Source organism: Procambarus clarkii, chromosome 32 (assembly GCF_040958095.1).
Source record: "Procambarus clarkii isolate CNS0578487 chromosome 32, FALCON_Pclarkii_2.0, whole genome shotgun sequence".
Lineage (NCBI taxonomy): Eukaryota > Metazoa > Arthropoda > Malacostraca > Decapoda > Cambaridae > Procambarus > Procambarus clarkii.
Window position 1 is genome coordinate 31890076 of NC_091181.1, and position 25362 is coordinate 31915437.

General features: G+C 39.5%; 1 protein-coding gene across 32 annotated transcripts in view; it reads right to left on the minus strand.

Moving 5' to 3' along the window:
• l(1)G0196 (inositol hexakisphosphate and diphosphoinositol-pentakisphosphate kinase) overlaps nt 1-25362 on the minus strand; it is a 224990-nt gene that overhangs the window by 25721 nt on the left and 173907 nt on the right. For all 32 annotated transcript variants that reach the window (XM_069335163.1, XM_069335161.1, XM_069335149.1 and 29 more), the window contains 7 exons: nt 13421-13655; nt 11737-11945; nt 10050-10276; nt 9719-9867; nt 7705-7819; nt 2103-2230; nt 30-129 (listed from right to left, as the gene is read on the minus strand). In XM_069335163.1, coding sequence (XP_069191264.1) covers nt 30-129; nt 2103-2230; nt 7705-7819; nt 9719-9867; nt 10050-10276; nt 11737-11945; nt 13421-13655 — 1163 coding nt within the window. The remainder of the gene's footprint in view (nt 1-29; nt 130-2102; nt 2231-7704; nt 7820-9718; nt 9868-10049; nt 10277-11736; nt 11946-13420; nt 13656-25362) is intronic.

Sequence of the window (25362 nt, forward strand, 5' to 3'; positions counted from 1 at the left end):
AAGAGATAGGAACCCCACATGGTACTCACAGGTTCATTTCGGCTCTTTGGTCTAAATCCTGGCCCAGGTGGTAAGTTCTTATGTACACAACAGTTGACACCCGGACTAAAGTGAAGTTCTACATGAAATCTGAAATATATAATGCATACATATGTACTATATATATGCATATTAAGAAGGCATGCACACACATGAATGAATCCTAAACCCCAAAAACAGACCTAGGCATGAAAGTGTTACACTTAATTTAATTAATTAAGTAGAACATAGGTTTAACAGTAGTAAGTGCAGCAACAGGAATCTTAAACAATAAGGGAAATTTATGGAATAAAGAAAGCAGTGAAATTAATAAGGAAATCATATGGAGCAATAAGTGATAAACATATGGATCATAGATAAATAAATAATTGTATGGAGCAGTAAGGGGAGTTCGTGGATTTGTGGAGACCTAGAGATTTCTAGGGCCTGAAGGTATATAACAACTGCAGCCCAAACCTCCAGAATACAGGAGGCAACCATAGCATGTCATGTAAACAAGTGCGCAAACCACAGTGCACCCCAACACAATTAAGGAACACCCTCAACTAAGAGCCCAAACTGAGGAATCCAATATACCTGAATAGCCCAAGGCAAAGGGGGCCCCCCACCCTGGAAGACAGCCTCACAGGGGCAAACTACCAAACACACCAGAGAAGGCTAACTCTAGCTGTGCAAGGGCAGTGTTGGCAGGTACACAGCGAAGAGAACCTTGAATACATACAGCATGAAATGCCTAATGAATCCAGCCCACACAACAAACCAGAACCAAAACATGCATGTGAAGCCTTTATTAAAAGATTAACCAATACACTGAAGCCAATGGTCCCAGATTAACCAATACACTGAAGCCAATGGTCCCCACAGGATAACCAAGTCCAATGATGGCTGGCACTTAGCTTGAAGCTTTGGGGTTTGTCCAAAAGCTGGCATGACCGAATGCACTATTGGAAGGTGTGAAAACTCTGGCATCAGGAACAGAAATAACTTGGGAAAACCAACTGGGAGATGGGGCCAGGAAAACTGGTGGTAGTAATCAGTACTAACGAGTTTTGAGCTCATTTCAGTGAATCCCCTTCTTTTGTGTGACTCATTTGCAGAGTTGTTTGGAAGTTTTCAAGTCTTCATTTTCTGTTCACCCTACAGATGTCTGTAAAGTTGCACCGACTTTCTGGAGGCATTTACTGGCGAGTTGGTTGATTATCACCTGCTCCCTGTGTCTTTCATGAAGGGACTAGGTTCTGGCTCTGGTCCCCAGCATAATCAAAAGACTTTCTCCCAGCCAAGGGCCCTGATAGAGGATTCAAAGATTTATGAATAGCCCAAGGCAAGGCTCTCCACCCCAGTGACCTGGCCTCTCGGGTGAACTCCTGAACACACCAGAAAAGATACCACTGACTGCAAGGGCAATGCTAGTGGCCAACCATGGAAATCAGCCTAGACCACATGCAGTCCACAGCACACCCAAAGCCAAGCCCATTCAACAAGCCAGAGAGAAATCACCTAGGAACAAAATAATAAGGTAGAAGAAAGTCAACACAACAAGATGACCCCTGAAGGACAAAGTCCAAAGATGGCCAGCACTTTGCGTGAAGCTGTGGGGCCTGACCACTACTGGTGAAACGGAACACTACTTATAAAAAAATTCACCAAAATATCTGCAACAGAATTGGCTGGTCAATGAAGCCGGCTGCAGGCAGAGGTTGAGACACCTGGTGGTGGTAATTGGTATTTACAAGTTCCGAGCAAGTTTGAGTGAATCCCATGTTTTGTATGAATCGTTTGTGGAGTTGTTTGTTAGTTTTGAGGCCTCATTTTCTGTTGACCCTCCAATTGTCTGTAAAACATTCCTGACTTCCTAGATGCCTGTTCCTGGTGAAGTAGCAAATGTCACTTGCTCACAGTACCTCTGTGCGGAGGCCCGGTTCTGGCTATGGTCTCCGGTAGGCCAAATAGAACTAATGTGTCCAATGTTATCCTATTCAGCCACACAGAAGAAATATGCAGTCCGAGGTCTCTAAACTGAGTCAACCAGTCTGATTCAAGTGAAAATTTATGTGATTTACCTGTTATCTGATGATGGATCCTTTGTAGGGTCTTCGTACAGCATTACCACAATCTGGCTAAGATAATTTAGCTCAGATACAGCACCAATGTAGTCCATAGCTCTATTCCATTGTTCGTCTTTTGGATTCTGAAAAAAAAAAGATAAACACAAGAGTGTGCAATTAGCTAAGTGTAGTTACAGAATGAGAGCTATGCTCGTGGTGTCCAATCTTCCCAGCACTCTTTGTCATATAACACTTTGAAACTACTGATGGTTTTGCCCTCCACCACCTTCTCACTTAACTTGTTCCAACCGTCTACCACTGTTTGATAAGGAAACCTTTTTGGTACCTTTGTTTTCTTAACTTGCATCTATGACTTATTGTTCTTGAAGTTGCCAGTTTCAGGAATTCCTCATTATCAATTTGGTCAATTCTCGGTATTATTTTGTAAGTGGTGATAATATCGCCTCTTTTTTTTTCTCTATCAAAAGTAAGCTTTGGCATATTTAACACCTATAGCCTCTCTTCATAACTCTTGTTCTTCAGTTCTGGAAGCCATCTTGTAGCGTGCCTTTTCACCTTTTCCAGTTTACTGATGTGCTTCTTGAGATATGGGCACCATACAACTGCTGCAGATTCCAATTTTGGTCTCATAAATGTCATGAACAGTTTCTTTAGTATTTTATCATTTATGTAATTCAAAGTGATTCTGAAGTTGGAAAGCTCAGTATATGCTCCTCACCCAGTGTTGTTTGTGTGTTCCTCTGGTGACATTCTACTATCCAGAAACCCCTGCCTAGATCTCTTTTTGTTAGAGTTCTTTAATTCCTTTCCACATAATTTATAAGCTGTATGTGAGCTATTTTCACCTATTCTACTCCCATAACATAGCATTTATTTACATTAAATTCCATTTGCCACATAGTGCTTCAAGCACTTATTTTATCTAGGTCAAGGGCATGACAATAGTCTACGTCTCCTACCTTCCCTAGTATCTTGGCATCACCAGCAAACATGTTCGTATAATTCTGTACTCCCTCTGGTAGATCATTTATGTAGACAAAGAACATTACTGGTGCAAGAATTGAACCCTGTGGTACTCCGCTAGTAACACTCTTCCAGTCCGATACATAGCCTATGATTACTGCTTTTATCTTTGTCAGTAAGATGATTTTTTTCCATGTCAGCAGTCTCCTTGTCACCCCCCTCCCCAGTGTAATGAAATTGTTGATTAGAAAAAATAAGATAGATATATATGCAGCCAGATAGTTGCATGAAGGAGTGCTAATGCCAACTGTTATGTATAGAGATAAGTGATATCAACTTAAAAAGGAACAAAAGCAGTAGAAAGACAATCTGAGGAGAATGTGTGGTGTTATAAGAGCTGAGTAAGGAATTAAAATATTATGGATATATGGAGTGCAAAAGATAAGTGATATCAACTTAACACTTTCGTGCTATCTGGACGCGCCGGCGCGTCCTGTTTCGTCTAACGTAAACGCATAGTGGACATAAAGTTATGTCCTCTTTTAAAATATTTGTATAAAATTCAATTTTAATCCGATTTCATTGGGGTTTGTTTCAAACGACGCGCCATGAAGTTCTCTTTCTCACCACTAGGCCGCCTGGCGCGTTGGCCTACCCGGTCACGTGACGGGCCTATTGTTTTCGTGTCACGTGTCGTGAGTCGATCACGCTCCCCTCGCGCGCCAAACTCGAGCATTTTTACCCGTTTCCGTGTGGATTATACCCAATTACTTCATCAAAAATGGATCCAGGTCAAGGCCCAAGCACTTCTACGCCCAAGGAAGCCTCCAGGTCATCGAGAGTGGACAAAATAACCCAAATTTTTAAGAAGTGGAGCGGAGTGAAGCTCACACCAACGAAAATTCCAGGCCTTGTGGAGGATTTATCAGAAGCTGAAAGTGATGTAGAGGTATTGGAGGAAGATTTTGGAACCCACAACGATTATAGTGTACCTAGAGCTAGAGGGAATGATACGGCAACGAGTGATGAGGAGACTGAGGCCCTCACCGAGGAAGAGGAGGCACCGCGACCCCCTCCTCCTCCTCCATCTCGGCGCACACGTGGTGCATCTAGGCTACCTAGAAAAGTAGCTACCAGACATGTTACTCGTCGTAGGAACACACGACAAATTGCGCCAAGTGATTCTGAAAGTATAAGTGATGAGGAAAGTGATGAGGATTCATTCGAGCCTGCTGAAAGGCGTACACGTACAGTACGTACTCGGCAGGCTGGGGCTGGTGAGGGCTGGAGTCGTAGCAATACTTCTCCAGTTGTTGATGATTTTACTGGAGATCCTGGACTGAAAATTCCCAAGCCTACTAGTGCACTGGCTTATATTCAATTGTTCATCACGCGTGCCCTCCTTGAGTTCTTTACCGTTGAAACAAATTTGTACGCCTCGCAGTTATTCCGGATGGCCAATGAAAATGTATCAGATATTTGGACCCCAGTGAAGGTGAGTGAAATGGCGCGATTCCTAGGACTGTTCATATTGATGGGCATAATTAGGCTCCCAGCTATGAGGATGTATTGGCAAACAGCAAAGCCATGGCATGCTCGTTTCTTCAGCTTGTTCATGCCGTCCAGACGATTCCAGCATATAAACCAGTTTTTCCACACATTCAATACCAATGCAGTGCCCGTGAACAATCGTGATAAGTTGATAAAAGTGAGACCAGTGATGGATTACTTGAAAGACCGGTTTGCTCAAGTTTACATCCCCAAGAAAGAGTTGTGTTTGGATGAGGGTACAATGGCATGGCGAGGCCGACTATCCTTCAAAGTGTACAATCCAAACAAACCAGACAAGTATGGTGTGAAACTTTATATGCTTGCTGAATCTGTCTCTGGGTACATATATGACTTTGACGTATACTCAGGTATTGGTAAGACGATAGTGGATACAGTAACGGGGTTGATGCAGCCTTTAGTGAACCAGGGTTACCATTTGTACATGGATAATTACTACAACTCGGTTACCCTGACAGAAACATTGAGAGAACGTGGGGTGTACACATGTGGCACAATTAGAATGCTACGTGGTGCCCCAAAGGTATTGCAAGCTCTAGCCAAGGGTAAACTTCCACTGGATACCACAGTATACCGCCGCAAAGATAACACCTTCATTCTCCTGTGGAAAGACAAGCGAGTGGTTTCAATCATTACCAACATCCACAATGCAGACACTCAGCGAGTTCAGCGAAGGAAGCGAATTCGCAACCGAGACGGAACAAGTGGAATACAACAGGTAACAGTGAACAAACCGACTGCAATTTGCGAGTACAATAAGTTCATGAAAGGTGTGGACCACTTCGATCAAATGGTTAAATATTACCATTTTACCAGGAAAACTCACAAGTGGACCAAAAAGATTACCTTTTATTTCCTGCAAATGGCATTGCATAATGCCTGTGTTTTGTACAAATACAACACAACTGATCGAAAAAAGCTAACATTGCTACAGTTCCACGAAGTGGCAATCTGGGCCCTATTGCACTGGGACACAGAGGAGTGGCCTAAAACAACATCATCATCTCAACACTTGCGGCACGCTCCAGACATAAATGATGACACAGCTCCTGCCAATGCTGACGCCATGCCAACTCCCGGACCATCTGGTGTGAGGCGGCCTTTGTTCACTACACCACCTCAAGATGAAACAGACAACGAATCTGAACCCGACATGTCTGCCACACTGCCAGTTGACGAAACTGTTTTGTCAGATGAATCTGACTCTCCTGCAACTCCTGTTACACCTCCAGCGAGAAGACCTGGCCCTATTGTTGATTCAGAAAATCGCATGAACTACAAACTGAAACATGAAATTTACAGACTGCCAAAACGTCTCAAGTGTCATGCATGCGCACGGTCTGGTAAAAGGAAGGACACGAACTATGGATGCAAGACCTGTGGTGTTGCACTCTGTGTTGTTCCCTGCTACACCAATTACCACCGGAAAAAGGTGTATTGGGTGGTGAAGAAGTAACCACCCGCAACAGCTTCACTCCACCTACAAACCATCTGTTGAGCAACTTCAGGAATGAAGAACCTGAAGAAGGTGGAGTGAAGAACAAATGCTCAACTTACTGTTCCACAACCAGCCTTCCCTTGGTAAGTACACCTATTTGGTCCAAGTTTGTGTAGTATAATTTAGCTCATAGAACATTCTATTGCGAAAACATTGCCACAAAAATGAATGACATACATACAATAATAATATCAGAACAGTGAAATAAGTATAAACTTTCAAAGCAACGTTTCGCGCGTGTGTCGTCCGGTCACCATTACCGGGTAACAGTGTGCCCACTTCCCACACTCTTGCGGGTGGGCCGGGACCATTATTCTACGATTATATTCATATCACCGTGTTGGGAATTTTATTGGGAGTCCATTGATACCAAAATTAAGGCTGTAGGACAATTGTAGAGGTGATAATAATCCCAAGAGTAAAAACATTTTGTTGCTGTTGAGCGCTCACGGCGACTCATCTTCGTAGTTATTTATTTCATGCTGGTATCTCTATAGCTTTCGTGACTTTTTTTACTGATGTTCTTCTAGAGAATTTTATTGCGAACACGTTGGTATCAAAATGAAATACGTAGCATGAAAACTAAGGTCAGAAAAGTAAAAAGAGTATACACATTTTTGTTTTTACGCTTAAGCGATAAAAACGCCGCGCGCACATACGGTTGGCTGAGTGACCTTCGCCGAGAGCGCGAAAGTGTTAAAAAGGAACAAAAGCAGTAGAAAGACAATCTGAGGAGAATGTGTGGTGTTATAAGAGCTGAGTAAGGAATTAAAATATTATGGATATATGGAGTGCAAAACCAGATATATGGCATATATATATAAAGAGAGCATACAGAGATGCTTCAGTCATTTTGAACGAATCATAGTTAAAAATGGATGATGGGAGATTGATGAAGTTCCAGGATGTACTTGAGTGAATTTGATAGGAGTAGAGGAAGGCTGGAAAGAAGACGACCAAGCACAGTAAGTGAGTGAGGAAGTTGGGATTAAGTGTGTGAACAATGAACAATGTATATATACATATATATTCAGTACAGTACGTATATGCAACGAAGTTTAAAAATCATTCCCAGGAGAAAATATAGTGGGCTAAGAAGGAAAAGGCATGGAAAAGCATGGAACAAAGCAAAGAGGATGCCAATATTCTACAGGGCAAACTCTGAAAAACACCCCTGGATGATAGAGCTGACCCAACATGCAGACCAGCATAGCAGAAGGAAAAAAGGCCTTGGGGTGGGGGGGAAAATTGAAAAGGAAAACTACCACAGACAGAGCAATGAGGCATCAAAAAACACTAGTGGATAGTCTCTACTGAGAACTTTGAGCCTTTATAAATGTATCTGTTGATCATTCTGGGCTGGATTAAGTTTATCTCCAGTTGCAAACAGAAATTTTTAATGACCTTAAAAGGATGTTAGAAAGTGCCCCGTCACCCTACCTGACGGTGTATGATACTGGTCATACTGGCAGTGGACCTTACCTTTGCTCCCAAATTATATTAAGAGTGGGTTATAAAGCTTTAAAGTACAATTCTGCTCAGACAAATCTCTAAGCTACAACTCACATCTATAAGTCCACCAAAACGCAGGACAGTAAGAAGCGAGTGTATGTGGCTTTCACTAGTAAAGTACAGTCTTGTGCGCACGTGCCGGCTAGGACTGCTTACCCCATGAGAATATCTGTAATTCAAAATTAATGAATAGAGTTATGTTATTTTCATTGTCATTTTCAAATGATGATGATGAAATTGCCCACAAACAATTGACATATTCAACATTTATATATAAATGGGCACTCACAACTTAAACTAGGATGAACAAAATGCCTAGAAAGTTTGATAGATTATTTAGAGAAAAATCCAGCATAGGTATTTCTAATGAAGTATTCCTGTTGCAGATAGATGATGAGTCACAATAACGTGGCTCAAAAATGTTGACCAAACCTAGAAATTGAAGAGACAACAACATTTCGGTCTTATCCTGGACCATTATCAAGTAGATTGTTATTTATCAAATAACAATCATCAAATAATATTATCAAATTGTTCTGGACCATTATCACAATCGACTTGATAATAGTCCAGGATGGACCGACACGTCGTCGTCTCTTCAATTTCTAGTGCGCGCGCGTTCAACAAGTATCCCTGTTGTTATTTTGAAGGCAATATAGCATATATTCCTACTCATGTAAACTGATCAGCTTGCCAGGCATCACTTTATTTTGTCATTTCAAACTGAAATGGTACCATAGAATTTCTTGCAATTAACAAAATTTATTTAGAAGCAGTAGTGACCCTACCAATAATACTGTATAACAAAGGGATCATGCGGACTGTTCTGATCAACCAGGCTGTGACTCATATGTCAGGCTGCGAGCAGCCTGGTTGATCAAACCACCAACCAGGAGACCTGGTCAGAGATTGGGCCATGGGGATTTTGATTCTCGGATGCATTGACAGGTATATGACGGGTATCTTACTTGAATATACAATGAGGAAAGGCCTAAAGTTTGCAAAAATTGACCAATCAACCCTTGTAAATACTAAGTACACCTGTTACAGCAATTAGAATGGAATAATTTAAATAATTATTAAAATAGTAAAAGTAGAAATGGTTTGTGAAATAAGAGAATCACTGTATACAGTATATTACTGCTTAAATGGAAATGTATTTATATATATTTATATTATACAGGAACGTACAGTAAACTGGGTTTGTGAGAGTACATTACATTGGTGTTCTTATATTCTTGCAGAGCCACTAACATGCATAGCATTTCAGGCAGGTCCTTAATCTAACTTAAGTTTATTACGAGGTACATAGTAGCAAAACTTAAGTTCAACATAATAACTACAATATAAATTGATGTTAGTGATTACACTGAAGTTGCAGGTCTTAAGTGCTAATATTGGGGAAGAGGGAAGCACAAGATATATTGTGAGTTTGAAGTACAAGGTAGGAAGCTATGAGGATGAAATTAGGTACGTTTTGATTTTACTTTTGAATAAGGCATAGATTGGACAATTTTTTAATTCATTAGGGAGCGAGTTTCATAGACTGGTTCATTTTATTTGCATGGTGTGTTTGCACAGATTTAGTCTGACTCTGAGGCTTAACACTGATCTGAACTCTGCAATGCTGAATATAATCATAGATATTAAGCATCATTTAACATTTCTACTTTAACAGCAATGTGTGAGAAACTTTTATTCACTTATATTAATGTATTGATCATCCCCTAGATGAATCATACTTTATGCTCAGAAAGCACAGTGTGTTCAGCTTGCATTTGACAGTGGTGAACGACTAATTCCAGAGAAAGTCATTGGTAGTAGCTGTAATAAGCTTTCAAAAGCCCCCATAAATTATTTTGTTTAAAGCATCCTGATTTGTGAAATGTGATAGTATTTTATCAAGGCCAGCACTGAATTTGGTTCGATCCCACTGCTTAATGATATCCAAAGACTTGAAATTGCATCATCTCTACTAATTACACATATTATCTTTTGGGAATAAAATATAAAACATTTCACAATCTATAATTAACATTAGATTTAATCTCACATTGGATTTACTCACATTGGATTTAATCTATTAATACTCTCTCCAGCATTCTCCTCACTTTCTTCTCCAATATTTCGTTGAAGGTCAGCACGGATCTTCTTCAATAGTGGTGTACAGATTCCTTGGCCAATAGCCATCTTCTCTTGTGGTGTCATCCCATATTCCTTTCAAGTAAAATATTATCATTAAAATTGTTTTTATTAATCCAAATTCATCGATAAATTTATCCTTCTCTAATATAATGTTTCTCATTCTGAAAATAGTAAATGCCCTTTAACATTTGCAGTAGAATGAAAGGAACAGTTTACATAATAACATAAATAACAACACTAGCCAACAGTTTTACCTGAGGTATTACAATATCTGCCAAGTATTTGGCACATTTATATAGTTCTTCTGCATACTCAAACTGCAGTGTGTGGTTGTTATGTTGCAAATCATACTTGATGCAGTCATATATGTCAGGAATTTTGGAGATATCAAATTTTGTGTTTTTTGTTCTGAAGTCTTTTTCCAATTTTGCCCACCGTCGCTGCATTAGTTCCCAAGATTCACCATGGTACAAAGGCAATTCTGGAAAAAGGTGTTAAATTATTGTTTTGTACTGAATTACATAGGCAAATTTTTCTACTAATTCACAATGGATTAGAATTCTGACCTGTCCTTATGCAATACAGTATTTATGTTCTTTTTTCACTGGTCTGGGTATTTACAAGTTCGTCCTACAGAATATATTACAAATCTCACCAGGGTTTTTATATACACTACTATAGTTGTGTGCATTTTTAATGAAAGACTTTTGCATAATATTAAGATTCCTAAATGGCACTTGGATTAATATTTTTGAGTACAACAGCTTATATATACACACACAAAACTTGATATTAATTCAGTGTGTCGGGGGACAGGGGCCAAACCAATGGTGATACCTTTTAAGACATTAGTGCTCTTCAGGGTGGAATATTGCTGCATAATAACAGTCTGATTGAAAGCTAGAGAAATTCCTATGTGGAGAACATGCAAGATCATTTACTACTAGAATGCACTCAATAAAACATCTAAATTACTGGGACCACTTACAATTGTTAAATCTGTATTCTCTAGAGTGCAGGTGAGAAAGATACATTATAATTTACACTTGAAAATATTAGAGGGACTGATTCCATCTCTGCACATGGAAATAACTCTTGAAGAGACCAGTAGGAGGCATGGCAGAAACTGCAAAATAGCCCAGCCAAAAATCAGAGATGCATTAGTCACGCAAAGAGACAGTTCTGTCAACATTAAGAGCCTATGACTTTTTAACACTTTCCTTCTAAACATAAAGAGCATAAGTAGCTGATCCCTCATGGTGTTCAAAAGAGAATTTGATAAACACTTCTAAAGGTTACTTGATCAACTGGGCAATAAGTCATACTCCAGACTGCGAGCAGTTGTGTTTAACAGTGTGGTTAACCATATCACCAACCAGCAGGCCTCGTTAAAGACCGGGCTGTGGAGACATTGATTCTCAGAACCAACACAAGGTAAACATGAGGTAAGGTTGAACTACAGTGTAAGAAAAGAACCTTTGCAAGAAAGTCATCTTTCAAATCTCCTGCCAGTTTCTTTCTCATTTCTTATTTCCGCATTTAACACTTATATTTTCAACATGCTCTCCCAGTTATAGAATGCTTTGATTAATATTGTTTAACAATATTAAATACTTGCTTACATCTTTTTAGAGAATGTCGTTCTCCCACTGATCATACTACAGAGCTGTTGGTTGAATGGACGAGAAATTTAAAAGGTGGCTTTTTTGCAAAGGTTCCTGCTATCTGATTTCCTGCAGATAGTACGAAGTCTGCAATGTAATATGGTGACAACTTTAGAGAATAAATAACGAAAAGGCTAATAACAACAATATGCCTAACAGCCATAGTGCATCACTTCTGCAAACACAGATTGTCACCTCTACACAACATTGTACTATACACTCAATAATTCATAAATTGAAAAGTTTCAAATTTAAGAAGTTCGATAAGAAAATTTACCTTTAGTTTTCTGGTCCTCTTTCCTGATTTTTATTCGTTCATTCAGCTTCTTAATCAGACCATTAACATGTTCACACATTTTTACTGGGTTTTGAACAAATTCAAGAGCTGTTAATATTGATCTTGAATTTGTTGGGTTTAAATTTTCCATGTCTTCTTTTGTTAGTATGCGGTCTTGTTGCATTGCTTCGTGAAGACGGTTTTTCACCCTGAACAGAGACAGCATTAACATATTAACTTCAATTAACACAAAGATTTAATGGTTATGTTCTAATAACTTCCCAAAGCAAATTAATTAATTAAAAATAAAAAAAATGCAATAATCTAGTAATCTTTATACTGTTTTGTATAAACAAACACAGTGATTAATATAATGGAATACCTCTTTCTGGGTGAGCCCCAGTGGCCCTCTGATGCCACTACTATCTATTACTGGGTAGGAACGGGGGAAGGTGGAGGAAACTCAGTTAGCTAGAGCCTCCATACTCGGTTCGAAGCTAGATGCAATCAACCTGAACCAATGAGCGATCATCAGGGCAAATAGGGGAACCTTTGACTAGCTGCCAGCTTCCTATCCTTGTCGAGGCCACTAAAGTGTTATTGGCCCACAGGTAAATTCAGGTAAACCTCTGATGACCTGGAGGGAGAGCTAAGAAACAACCAAAGCTGTTTTATAGTCATATAAGGAGAAAAATAACCAAGAGAGAGAGACCATGTATTCAGAGTGAGGAAACTAGGAAGAAGCTCTCACAGAGAATGATAAGGAGATTCTCATTATCATTCTCACAGAGAATGTGAGAATGGGGAGCCTTACCCTCTTATCATTCTCACAGAGAATGATAAGGAGACATGTCAATGTTTGCTGATGATGATGCTAAGCTGATGAGGAATGTGAAAACAGATGAGGACTGCAATAAGTTACAGGAGGAACTTGACACATTCCATGAATTGTCAGACAAATTGCTGCTGGATTTCATCCCCAACAAGTGTAAGGTAATGAGAATGAGAAAGGTAGAGAGGAGACAGACGGCATCTGCATATAAATGAACAAATCTACATATAGTTCTGGCTCTGGGCCCTGGTAGGCCAAACAGAAATCCTGTGACTGATGTGATCCAGTGGTGGGGAGCCATCTCTGCGAGATAGTTTCAGGAAGCAACTGGGGCTCAACCAGAAGAGGCCTTTTATTACAGTCAGTGCTAGTTTGATTGCATTCAACATCATTTCTCGGCCGACTCTCTTGATAAGTCTCTTTTGATGTGCCCAGTTGCCTTCCAAATATTTATATTTTTTAAATGGTATCATGACAGGTCAAGGTTTTGTGCTGCCCCCTTCATTCCCTCTTGGTGGTGAGAGTTTATTATCTTGGTCAGTTTTAATGTGTGTTTGGTCATGGATCTTAAAGTGGGTTCCTTACTCTCCTGATCTGGGGACTCTGTTCTTGTTGGGCCAATTCGATGTCTGGCTTTCATGTCCCTCCCGCTGGTCCTAGTCTTACCACTTTTGGGTCAAAGGAGCAACTGAGAGATTGCTCAAAAAGGGCATTTCATAATTTATGTAAAAAAATAAATAAAAAATAGTTGAGATAATTTTAAATAAAAACTAGCACTTTTGCACAGGACAGACTCTACAATAATATTATAACTAATATGTAGAATACAGTACAATATCTTAATGAACTTACATGTTTTGATGTTTGTAGGAGTCACAATCATTATCCAGCAACCCATTTGTGTTAGCACTTTTAACCATTTGTACTAGAATTGGAGTAAGTTCACCTTCCAAAGCCAAAAGTCCCTTGGCAAATGCAGCAGCAGTCATCTGAACTCGACCCTCGTCACTGGCATATATTTTCAGGTCATGGCGGTAAGTCGAGTGTAGTCTTAGGAGGCCAAGTCCCTGAGTTCCTGCATATTCACCTGAGTCAACAAAAACACCATAAATGTTAAATTATTAACAATTATGAAAAATTTTAATTAAAAACCTCATTAAAGATTTTTTTTATGTTTTTAAAATAACATTTATATTACTTAGCAATTAAAAGTATTTTATATCTACAATGATAAATGACATTTAGAAAATACTTAGGGTTAGTAACACAGTACTATTAAAAAAAAAAGACATATGGAGAGCTAAATAATTTTTTTCTAGAATACATTAAAAATTTGATGTTAAAATTTAAATCCTCATTACAGTATTTGTAATGTACAATATGATGGCTCATGCATTTTTAAAAAACATCTGCACCACTTAAATACTTAAATCCTATTTTTTAATACATTTCTCAACAATCTCACCTGCCTTGAAAAGTGATGTGAAAGCTGAACAATATGTCATATTGCATGTCATCATAGCACCAGTGCTTTGGCAAGTACCATCACTGGTTGCGATTATAAGGAAGCAAGATCTAGCTCTTTATGTACCACTTCTTAGCCACTTATACCTGATGCATTAATTACCTCTCATAATAACATTTCTGTCATATTTTTTTCTTGATGTTGTGCATTTAATTTGCTTCAACAGCCTCTTCCTTCAATGTATTGCACTTGCCAACCATCAGGACAGGGAACGAGAACTTCCTTACATCTCTCTGACTCAACGTGTGTGTCCAGCTTCATTTGATGTCCCCTTGTCCTACCTCTTTTTAATTTAGATAAGACTTCCTTTGTCCCCTCTGTTTCTTTTCTCCTCTAAGGTTGTGAGGGCGAGTTCTGGCAACTGGTCCTCACAGCTCAGGCCTCTCAATTCCGGTATTAATCTAGTTGCAAACCTCTTAACTTCCTCAAGTTTCTTTTTTGTGATTTACAAGATGTGGGTTTAATGCTGGTGCTGCATACTCAACTAATGGTCTTGAAAATCAGAGAAAATCAGTAAGAGCCTTGAGAAGTATTTGAACCTGCACAATGGGTACTCCCAAGCACATGCCCTAAACCACAAGGAAATGCCCAACCTGGGATTCAACTGAATCCTCTAAGGGTTCTGAGGCTTCAATTGAAATCAAGTCAGGATTTTGTGCATAATCTGCATACACTTTGGCTGTGGTATAGGAGTTCTACCCCCTCCACCACTTCAAATGCTCAATGATGTATCAATGAAAAAATCAGTAGGTGCCATGAGTTGGATTCAAATCCTTCTCATGGTTCCTTACTCTATGATTTCTTTGTAATTACCCAAATGTAAGTGCCTAAGTGTACAGTGTACTTACAGTATGAGAACTACACTCGTGGTGTCCTATCTTCCCAGCACTCTTTGTCATTTAACTCTCTAAAACCCACTAATGGTTTTCACCTCCTTCACCTTCACACTAAACTTGTTCCAGCCATCTACCACACTGTGAAAGTGAATATTCTAATGATTCTTCGGCATCTTTGTTTAGTTAGCTTAAAGCTATAACCTTTTGTTCTTGAAGTTCCAGGTCTCAGGAATTCTTCCTTATCAATTTTGTTGATTCTCATTACTATTTTGTATAAAGTGATCATATTGCCTGTTTTTTTTCTTCTATGTTCTAGCTTTGGCATATTTAATGTCTCTAACCTCTCAGCATAGCTCTTGTCTTTCAATTCTGGAAGCCAATTAGTTGTATATCTCAGCACCTTTTCCAGTTTGTTGATGTGTTTCTTAAAATATGGGCACCATACAACTGCTGCATATTCTAGCTTTGCTCTTACAAAGATCGTGAACAAGGTCATGATCTGGCATCTGATTTACCTGAATTTTTTTTTACCTTTTTTTACCTCATCAAGGCCACTAGTGTTAGTGGCCTTGATGAGGACAGAATGCCGGAAGCTTGTCGAAGGTCCCCTCATTTGCCTTTATGATCATCTCCACATGGATTTTAATACCATGTGGAGTGTTAGCATTTGCCGCTTCAGCAGGTAGGCAGTTCCATGGGTTTATAACCCCTGTTGGTGAAAAAGCATTTCCTGTTTTCAGTCCTTCATTGAGGTTTGTTGAGCTTGAAACCATTACTCCTTGTTTGTGTTACATCTGACCTTTTGAAGAAGTTGTCTGGATCAACCTCCTCCAACCTGTTCAGTATTTTAAAAGTATCAATGGGATCAGCCCTGTCATGCCTGGTTTTCATTGTTGTTAGGCCTGTGGGCATCAACCACACTGCAAACAAGGACAAATCTGTGTTGACAGACACCAGATTTCTTTGTTTCCTGGCCTCAGGTACTACCATACCCAGTCCCATGCCTCTCCTGTTATCCTAGCTTTTCTCCTGCATCTTGTATAGTAGACTTTTGTATGAAACTGCATCAAAAGCTTTTTGCTTGTCTAGGAAGATGCAGTCTATCCATCGTCCTTCCTTCTCTTGTATTATTTTGATTACTGTATCATAGAATTCAATCAAGTTTGTTTAGCATGATTTTTCCTCTCTGAAGGTGTGTTTACTAGTTGTTTACTAGTTGTGTTTTGCGGGGGTTGAGCTTTGCTCTTTCGGCCCGCCTCTCAACTGTCAATCAACTGTTTACTAACAATTTTTTTTTTTTTTTTTTCCCACACCACACACACACACCCCAGGAAGCAGCCCGTTACAGCTGACTAACTCCCAGGTACCTATTTACTGCTAGGTAACAGGGGCACTTAGGGTGAAAGAAACTTTGCCCATTTGTTTCTGCCTCATGCGGGAATCGAACCCGCGCCACAGAATTACGAGTCCTGCGCGCTATCCACCAGACTACGAGGCCCCACTACTGTGTGGTGTTCCTCTAAAGTTTACTCTCCCCAAATGTTCTATCATACTTTTTCTGATGACTTTTTCCAGCAGCTTGATGGAATGCATGTCAGTGATACTGGCCTTAAGTTCAATACTACATGTCTATCCCTTTTTCTTGAATACTGATACCACTGCTTTTTTTCATATTTCCAGTATATCTCTTGTCTCTATTATAATGATGAACACTATAGTTAATGGGTAACCTAAAATCTCTGCAGCTTTCTTCAGTAAGCTTCCTGAAATCTGAATTTACCTGAGGGCCACTGTTACTGGTGGCCGCGATGAGGACAGGAAGCTGGCGGCTTGTCGAAAGTCCCCCCATTTGCCATGATGATGATCTTTCCCAGTTGGATTTTGAAAATCAACATCTTTTAGCATTTATGCTCCAGCAGGTAGAAGATTCCATGGGGTATATCTAGTCTGGTCCTACTATTTTTGCTACATCCAGTTCCTCCAGTTATCTTTTTTTTACCTTTTCTACATTACTTCAATTCTGTCTAGTTTTGTTTCTGGACATCTGCTGTCACCTCTCCTTGGACTCTAATCTGGAACCTGTACTCCTGGAATTTCTTGTCGAGTTCTCCACACATTTTTGTCATTCTCAAAGAGTGTTCCTCCATCCCCGAATGTGATCACATTGTTTCATGCCGTTGTTTTCTTTTCTAAATGACTATGTAATAGCTTAGGTTGACTCTTTGTATTTGCTGTGATATCATTTTCAAACTGCTGCTCTGTTGGTGTGGCATCCCTTGTTTTGAAGGTTCTCATTTTCTCACCCTATCATTTTCCTGACTGTTGCAAAATTTCCTTTACTGGTCAAACTTTGTTTTATTGAGAAAGTTCCCCCAGTTATTTCAGAGAATATTTTTCAGCTATATTTTAAATTAAAGTACAGAAATGTTGTGGCTTCAACAGGTAGGTGACACGTCATCGACCATACACTCCATAGAAATGGGACAAAAATCAGAGAGAGACTCTGTGAACATACTCAAAATGCCATGCACATAAACTGTGCAGAGATCCAAACACTAAAAATACAGAAGATGAAATGAGCTACATCACAGTTTAAGAGAATGAAATGACCCACCCCACTTTAGACAATGAACCACTGGAGAGAAGTCGGCGTGGAGCTGGATCACATTTATCTTCCTCTACCCAGAGGAAGATAAATGAGCTGAAGAACATGCTAACTACGACCAACTTGCAAACTATACAGTGCACCCGTGAGTGCTATTAAAGTCTTCCAAGGGCCTTGGAAATTGAACCTTGTGCAATTTGACAGATGAGGAGCTATCCAGAGAGGTTAACAATAGGGAACCATCAGAGAAGCCCTCCCAGCAAGATAAGTGAACATATTAATGCTTTGTACTTTTTTGTTCATGATCATTATTTAAATGCACACAAAATCATTAAAGCAAATGAGAAAATCCACAGAAGCCATGATGAGGATTTGAACCTATGCGCTGGGTATTCCCATATGCACGATGCACAGTGAAACCCTGGTTTGGCTCCTGTTGAATAAATGCCATGTTATGGAATGTGGAATTGGAGAAAATAGACCACACACAACTTACTAATTATGTGTAAAGGAATTACAGAACTCTAATAAAGAACGAGACCTAGGGTGGTTTTGGATAATAAGCTGTCCCTGTATGTGCCCAAATCTCAAGAAGCACAAAATGAAACTGGAAAAGGCTGCAACGGTATGCTCCAAAATGGCTTCCAGAACTGAGAAACATGAGTTACGAGGAGAGACTAGAGGCATTAAACATGCCAAAACTAGAAGATAGAAAAAAAGGTGATATGATCACCACTTACAAAATACTAACAGGAATCAACCAAATTGACAAAGAGGAATTCCTGGGAACCAGCAACTTCACGAACAAGAGCACACAGATTCAAGCTAAGGAAACAAAGGTGCCGAAAAAACATTGGAAAGTTTTCTTTTGCAAACAATGGTAGATGGTTGGAACAAGTTAAATGAGAAGGTGGCAGAGGCCAGAACCATCAGTAGTTTCAAAGTGTTATACGACAAAGAGTACTGGTAAGACGGGACACCACGAGCGTAGCTCTCATCCTGTAACGTAACTACACTTAGGTAATTACACCTTCCCCGACAAGATACAGCTCTTTTCTGATTTAGAGGGTGGAGGGTGGACAGATATACAAAATATGGTGGACAGCTATACAAAAGTGCTGGAAAGCTACTTAACGTAAAAAACTCTCTCCTATACTCAACTCGACTTACTGTACTTGCAAACAATGCCACTGAAAAATTCAATTATCATTGAAATAATAAAAAAACTAACATAATACTAATAAAAGCCAGACATTCCACTGGTCTTGGCTCACAGTAGGCAATGGATGGGACTCACAGGCCTGGTGTATTAGACTAAGGCTTGGTGGTATCAGAGCTAAGTTCAGGAAGCCACAGAGGGGACCTTCTCAGAAAAGTGAACTTTGGTATGTCTGTTAAAACTTTCGCGTTCCACAGACTGAATAATTCGTCACTCACTTTTCTACTGAATGTGTTCCAACGACGCAATACTGCGTCACTCATTACAATATTTTTTAAAAATTTAAATTTTATCAGATCAATCTGGTAGTGGTTTTAAAATAAGCGCCTTTAGATTGCACACAATTTGATACCAAAATCAAAGATATAACATGAAACTTGATGTCCAAACACTTGAAATATTATAAATAGGTCTATGGTCTGAATATTAAAATATTTGTTAAAATTCTATTTATTGTCCTATTATCTTGGGACTTGTTTTAAAATGTGCGCCTTTTTATTGCGAATAATTTGATACCAAAATGAAAGATGTAACACAAATATTTATGTCAGAACACTGGAAAGATATAAATAAATTTGTGATGATGAGCGTCCAGAATTAAAATATTTGTTAAAAATCCAGTTATTGCTCTATTATTCTGGGACTAGTTTTAAAATAATCGCCTTTTTATTGCGAACAATTTGATACCAAAATGAGCGACGTAGCACGAAATTTGATGTTATCAAATTGAACGAGTTGAACATTAGGTTGCAATGTACAAAATGGTGCTCGTTCACGGGTAACTTTAGGCTTTTCTGCGGGGAGGCACTCCAGCCTTTTGTACATTTTATTCATACACATCTGTAGGGAATTTAATTGCGAACACAATGATACCAAAACGAGCGACGTAGCACGAGAATTAAGGTAAAAAATGGAACGAGAATGCACATGTTACTGATTTTGTGCGTTTTTGCCGACTTTACGCTTTGCTGTTGGGAGTCACGCTAGGCTTTTGGACATTATATTTATACACACCTGTAGAGAATTTAATTGCGAACACAATGATACCAAAACGAGCGACGTAGCACGAGAATTAAGGTGATAAAGCTGGAACAAGTATACACATTTGGGTGTCACCGCGCGCTTACCCGCATGGAGGGGCCACCTACCCCCTGTCAACCGCGAGTTTCCACGGAGCGCGAAAGTGTTAACTACAACCAAATTTTCCCCAAACAATTGTTAGTTCAGTATTAAAATATTGTCATGTACTGACTTTCTCAGAATACATCCTCACTGATTTGAGGATTTATTCCTTCGTCCAAATTGTCAAATCTAAAATGGATTGAACACTACCTACCCTTGCCAATTTTTTTCAAGAAAAAGTTCCTCTAGTCTTGTCTGCAGACCAAATTTATAATAAAATTAAAATACTTCACAATAATAGTTTTAATTTTCTCAAGCTCAACTTTTAGAAGTACTATAGGTCTTTGATCGTCTTGAGCAATCCTTGCACTATCTAATCAAAATATACTTGCACACAAATTTGAATTGGACATGATTACTCTTATTATTCAATGCCATTATTTGAGAGTATGCTGTTCCACATACAATCTTAAAAATAATATTTTTCATTCTACTGTACAGTAGTTTACTATTCCTTGAAAAAAAAAAAAAATAGTGAAAAATACAGAAGCGAACCAATGAATGTTTGCAATCTGCACATGCAAGTTAGCTGTTGAAGCTTTTAGAGTAGGCATATTTTATTTCAAATTCAGCTTACAAAAGATACCTAGAAAGAAAAGAAAGCCTATACCATTCATTCAATCTTTGGGCATAAAATAAACTTGTGTGATGAAGCTAGCGCACTAGGGAGAAAACAGAGCAACAAGTAGTAGTGCTTGACTTGTCGCATGTTTCACAATGTGATGAGCACCAATGAATACATTTGGTGTGTGACTACACTCGCAGAAATTCAATCACTAATGAAAGCAGGTAAGCCATTTCGGTATAAGACATATTCTAATAACAATTAGCAACCTTCCCCAAAATTAGTTCTATTATTAGCAAATAAAGCAATCTAACTACATGTATAATACTATTATCAAGACCTATATATTTTACATTATAATAATATACTGTTAAAATAATAGATGATAAATTTAGCACATTTGTGTGTATATATGTATATGTATGTATGTATGTGTATATATATATACTGTATATATACACAGACGCACACACAGACACACACATGTGCTTTATGAATGTATGTATGTATTTATGAATGTGACTGTCACTTAAGTAATCACTAACATACATAAAGCACATATCTAAATATTGCAATTTACTTGTATTATACAGTACAAAGCACACTAACCTCATTTTAAATTATCATACAAATTATTTATTTAAAGCTTATTTTTACCAATTTTAATATGAGCCACCAACTGCCCATATTAACTCCTTAAGACACATATTTTGACATTGCAAATTGAAACTGCAAAAATTGAATATTGTTCAGTACAGTGCCCATATGACAGTATAAGGTGATGATTAAAAACAGAGAGATCTGGATTTCCATTGGCCACAGAGAGGCACAGTTTATTATTTATAATTGTTGTGCCTTGGCTGAACTTTTATACTTTCATACTTAACATACATTCTTTCATTATGGAATCCTTAAATGCTTATCGCACCCTAAGAGCCCACTTCAAATAATAAAAGGTAAGGTTTACTCTGATCTATATCACTGACAAGTATATGGGTCAGAGTGAAGCTTGCAAGCGGCTTCTTTCTCAATTGTACATTATATGGATTATCTCTTATACAATACCTATCTATGCTATTTTTTATTATGATACATTATAGAAAAAAACAGTGTTGAATGTAATGAAACGCCATTTTCTGGGTGAGCCCCGAAGGCTCACCCATGGCATCAGTTGATTGGAGTTCTTACCTACCAGGGACCATGAGCCAGAACCTGGTCCCCTCAGAGAGGTACGAGGAGCAATGGCCTATGGAAACCCCCACGTATTTGGAAGCATTCCATATCTACCATCGACCGGCGTTTGGCACCCAGAAAGGTAGGCATAACAAAACAAACCCCTCACTGTAAAAAAAAATTAACTGCTACCAAAGACTGAACAGAGAAAAAGAACTCCCCAAATTTTAAAACAAGCAAATGTCACACCCCGCCGTCGCACCATTCCTCCGTGCAGCCTCCCCCCCCCTGGAGTGGGGGAGGGGGGAGGGGGGGAGGGGAAGGAGGGAGGGAGGAGGGAGGGCCCGGACTCTCTGCACCGGCTGCTCCACTATTCAGTTCTGAGGCCGAACTTCTAAAACAATGAAAAAACTGCAGACCGGAGGGAGGGAAAGAGGGTGTCAGGAGCCTCCGGGGCTCACCCAGAAAATGCTGTTTCATTACATTCAATGCTGGTTTTCTGTGGGGAGCCCCCTACGGCTCCCCGGACCTACCTAACCAAAGAAAAGGAATAAGAGGGACTTATCTGGGAGGCGGCTGCCACTTGCTCCTTAACACGAAGTTGAGACAGCTAGCTGCAGCCAGTGACCCAAAGAGACACACGCTCGGCTAGGGCCAGAAACAATAACCAGGTAACAGGCGGGCCTGGACCCTGTTCGACCTCCAAAACCCTCGTGCCCGAATGTCAGCCCAAGACATGTTACCAAAGATGGCAGCCAAAGCAGCAAACTTACGAACGTCATTGGTATGAGGATAGACTGCAGGCTGGCTGGACTGAATAACCCTGCAGACAACCTAGGAGACCCGAGCTCTGGAAAAGGGAACGAGGGAAACTGGATCAACCCAAAGCGTGTCCCCAGCCACAGAGGCCGAGGCGCGCAGATAACGGCGAAGTCGCAACCGGACACAACACATGATACACCCCCGGCCTGACCAACCAAGCATTAATGACCCAACGGCCCCTCTGGAAAGACGCCATCTCGTTCTTCGCCAGAAAATAAGGAGACGGCTGCAACCGAACAAACTGATCACCAGGACTGAAAGAGCAAAAACCCCTGCACTAGAGGAGTATGAAGCTCACCAACCCGACACCCAGAGACCAATGCCAACACAAACAGAGCCTTGGAAAAACAATCTTGAATCGAAGGGGCCACCACAAACCGAGGAGAAGAGAGAAAAGAAAGCACCTGGTCCAAGGACCAGGACTGCTCAGGTGGCACATGAGCAGATCGGAGCTGAAACAAAGCACGAGAAAAAGCTTACAGAATAGGGCGGAAATCACATCCACCCCAAACGCAGGTTGGAGTGGTTCCACCAGCGCCACACGATACAAAGTGACAGCATTCAGCATTTAACGACGGTCCTGAAAAAAGCCAAGAAAGAAAGACAAGACGACCCGATCAGAAATAGAAGACAACCTATGAAGAGACAGAAAATGGGGAAAAGAATGGCAGAAAACTTCATACTGTCGCCGAGACGAAGCCCGTAGGTGGAACAACATCAACGAAGACATCTAATCACCATACAAATGGTGATAAACCTGAGTCAAAGCAATATACTGTAATCAATATACTGTAGGGAGAAACCAAACCCTCAAATATACCAGAAACACAAAAAAGCAAGAAACACCTACATGGCTGTGAGAAGAGGCTGAAAAAATTTTGAGAAGGCAATAGTGGACAAATATAAAACAGAACCAGACCTATTCTATATGCTGTATTCATTAGAAGCAAATTTGCAGATAAAGGATAAAATTCAGAGGTTGAAAATAGGGAACAGATACACAAAGAACAAAAGAAAATGTGTAAAACATCAAATGAAGCTCCAAAGTGTTTGTGCAAAATTAAATCTTCAGAGAACCAGACACAATAAGAATTCCAGAGAACACCACAGAATGCACAGAGGTGTCTAGCGACAAAGTGGAAAAGTTACTCAATGAGCACAGAATCTGTACTAAAAATATTCTACACTTTCTTGGGCAATTATATATTTGCAAATTTCAAAATTGCTTTTAAATACATGGATGATGAAATATGAAAGAAACAGTTCATGACATTCGTGATCAAAATATGAGAATACAGCAGTTATATAATGTCCCTATCTTAAAAAGCACATTAGTAAGAGAAAAGGTGCAAAGACATGCTACTAAATGGCTTTCAAGCCTAAAACACATGAGCTATGAGGCAAATGGTGATGACTTTGCAAATTGTTCAGTTGCCAAGTCAGAGAGCAGTTTGGCAGCCTTTGTGTTACCAAGTTGTGCCTGGAAAGACTTTTAAGTTGATGCAAAACACATTCCTATCTACATTTTGAGCTGGATTCAGTATTGTCCAGTATCCTGAGAGTAACAGTATGAACTGGAAAAGATGGCATGTAAAGTTACCAACTGCATTGGTGCAGAATGCTCTGACTGCAAATACTTTATTAAAACTTAGTAATGTCTTGCCTCTGGGAGCAACTGAGTGAGAAAGCTGTGAAACAAATACAAGCATAATAATTTGCTAGGGCATGGCTTGAGTGCTAAACAGACTGCAGTGTGTGTTCCACACACACAAGTGGTGAAACAACCAAATGTACCCTTTTAATGAATAACAGTGCCTATACAAATTTCCTGTAACAAACTTCAGGAAACCAGAAATATAACGACAATCTCAAGAGAAGATATCCACTGCTGAAATGCATTAACCAAGCTAAACACCAGAGAAGATAACTCTTGAACGCAATAAATAATTTTGTTAAGCCGATCAGCTTAAACTCATAATGAATGGTCAACATATGCACATGCATTCACTTACAGCATAAGACCACCGCACAACAAAACGTACATTTCTAAGGATGAAGAAGTGCCCCATGGAAACCAGTCAGGAAGAACGTATACCCTGTTGTGGTGTAGGTGCTGCCACCTAATGGCCTAACAGGTAATTCATGAGCACTAAATTTATTAATTTTGCTTTAATAAACTGCATTTCTTTTTTAGCTTTATTGTAACAAAAATATAATGCGCCCATCTGTTTGCAATAAAAATACTATGGCTAGATCTAAAATCTGATATATATAAACAGATGAAACAGAACCATACTCACTATCTCCCTGTGCATATGCCACACACACACGAATTAACTTTGTACAGGTGTTTTTTTTTTTCATTTGAATAGTCTATTTCTGAGCTATTCTGAGGAGCTAATTCTGAGGAGAATTAATATTCTCCTTTTAGTATGAGTAAGATCCACATAACCTCAGGCAGGTCAACATGCAACATGACACCATAGGGAATTCTTAAAGAACTTTGTAAAATTACGCAAGTGCTGAGAAGTCATTGGAGATTAATACTGTACGTACAGTATAGCCTAAACGACTGCCAGAGGTCAGTTAATAAAACTTCAAAGACCTTCTGAATCCTCTCTTGAATATGACAGGTGACAAATGATGATAGCTCTAGCTACTACCGATTAGACTGTCTGGCCAACACCAGGTGACACCACCATGCCCATCCCTGGAACCCCCCTCACACAAGCCAGATTACATACTTCCTGACTGTTATCAAGTGTGTAGTCAGCAGACTGGGACCAGATTTAACTTCAGATGGACGTGTTTACACCCGTGAAATTTACGGTGCACTATGGGCCATGTTTATTTTATTTATGCTCTAA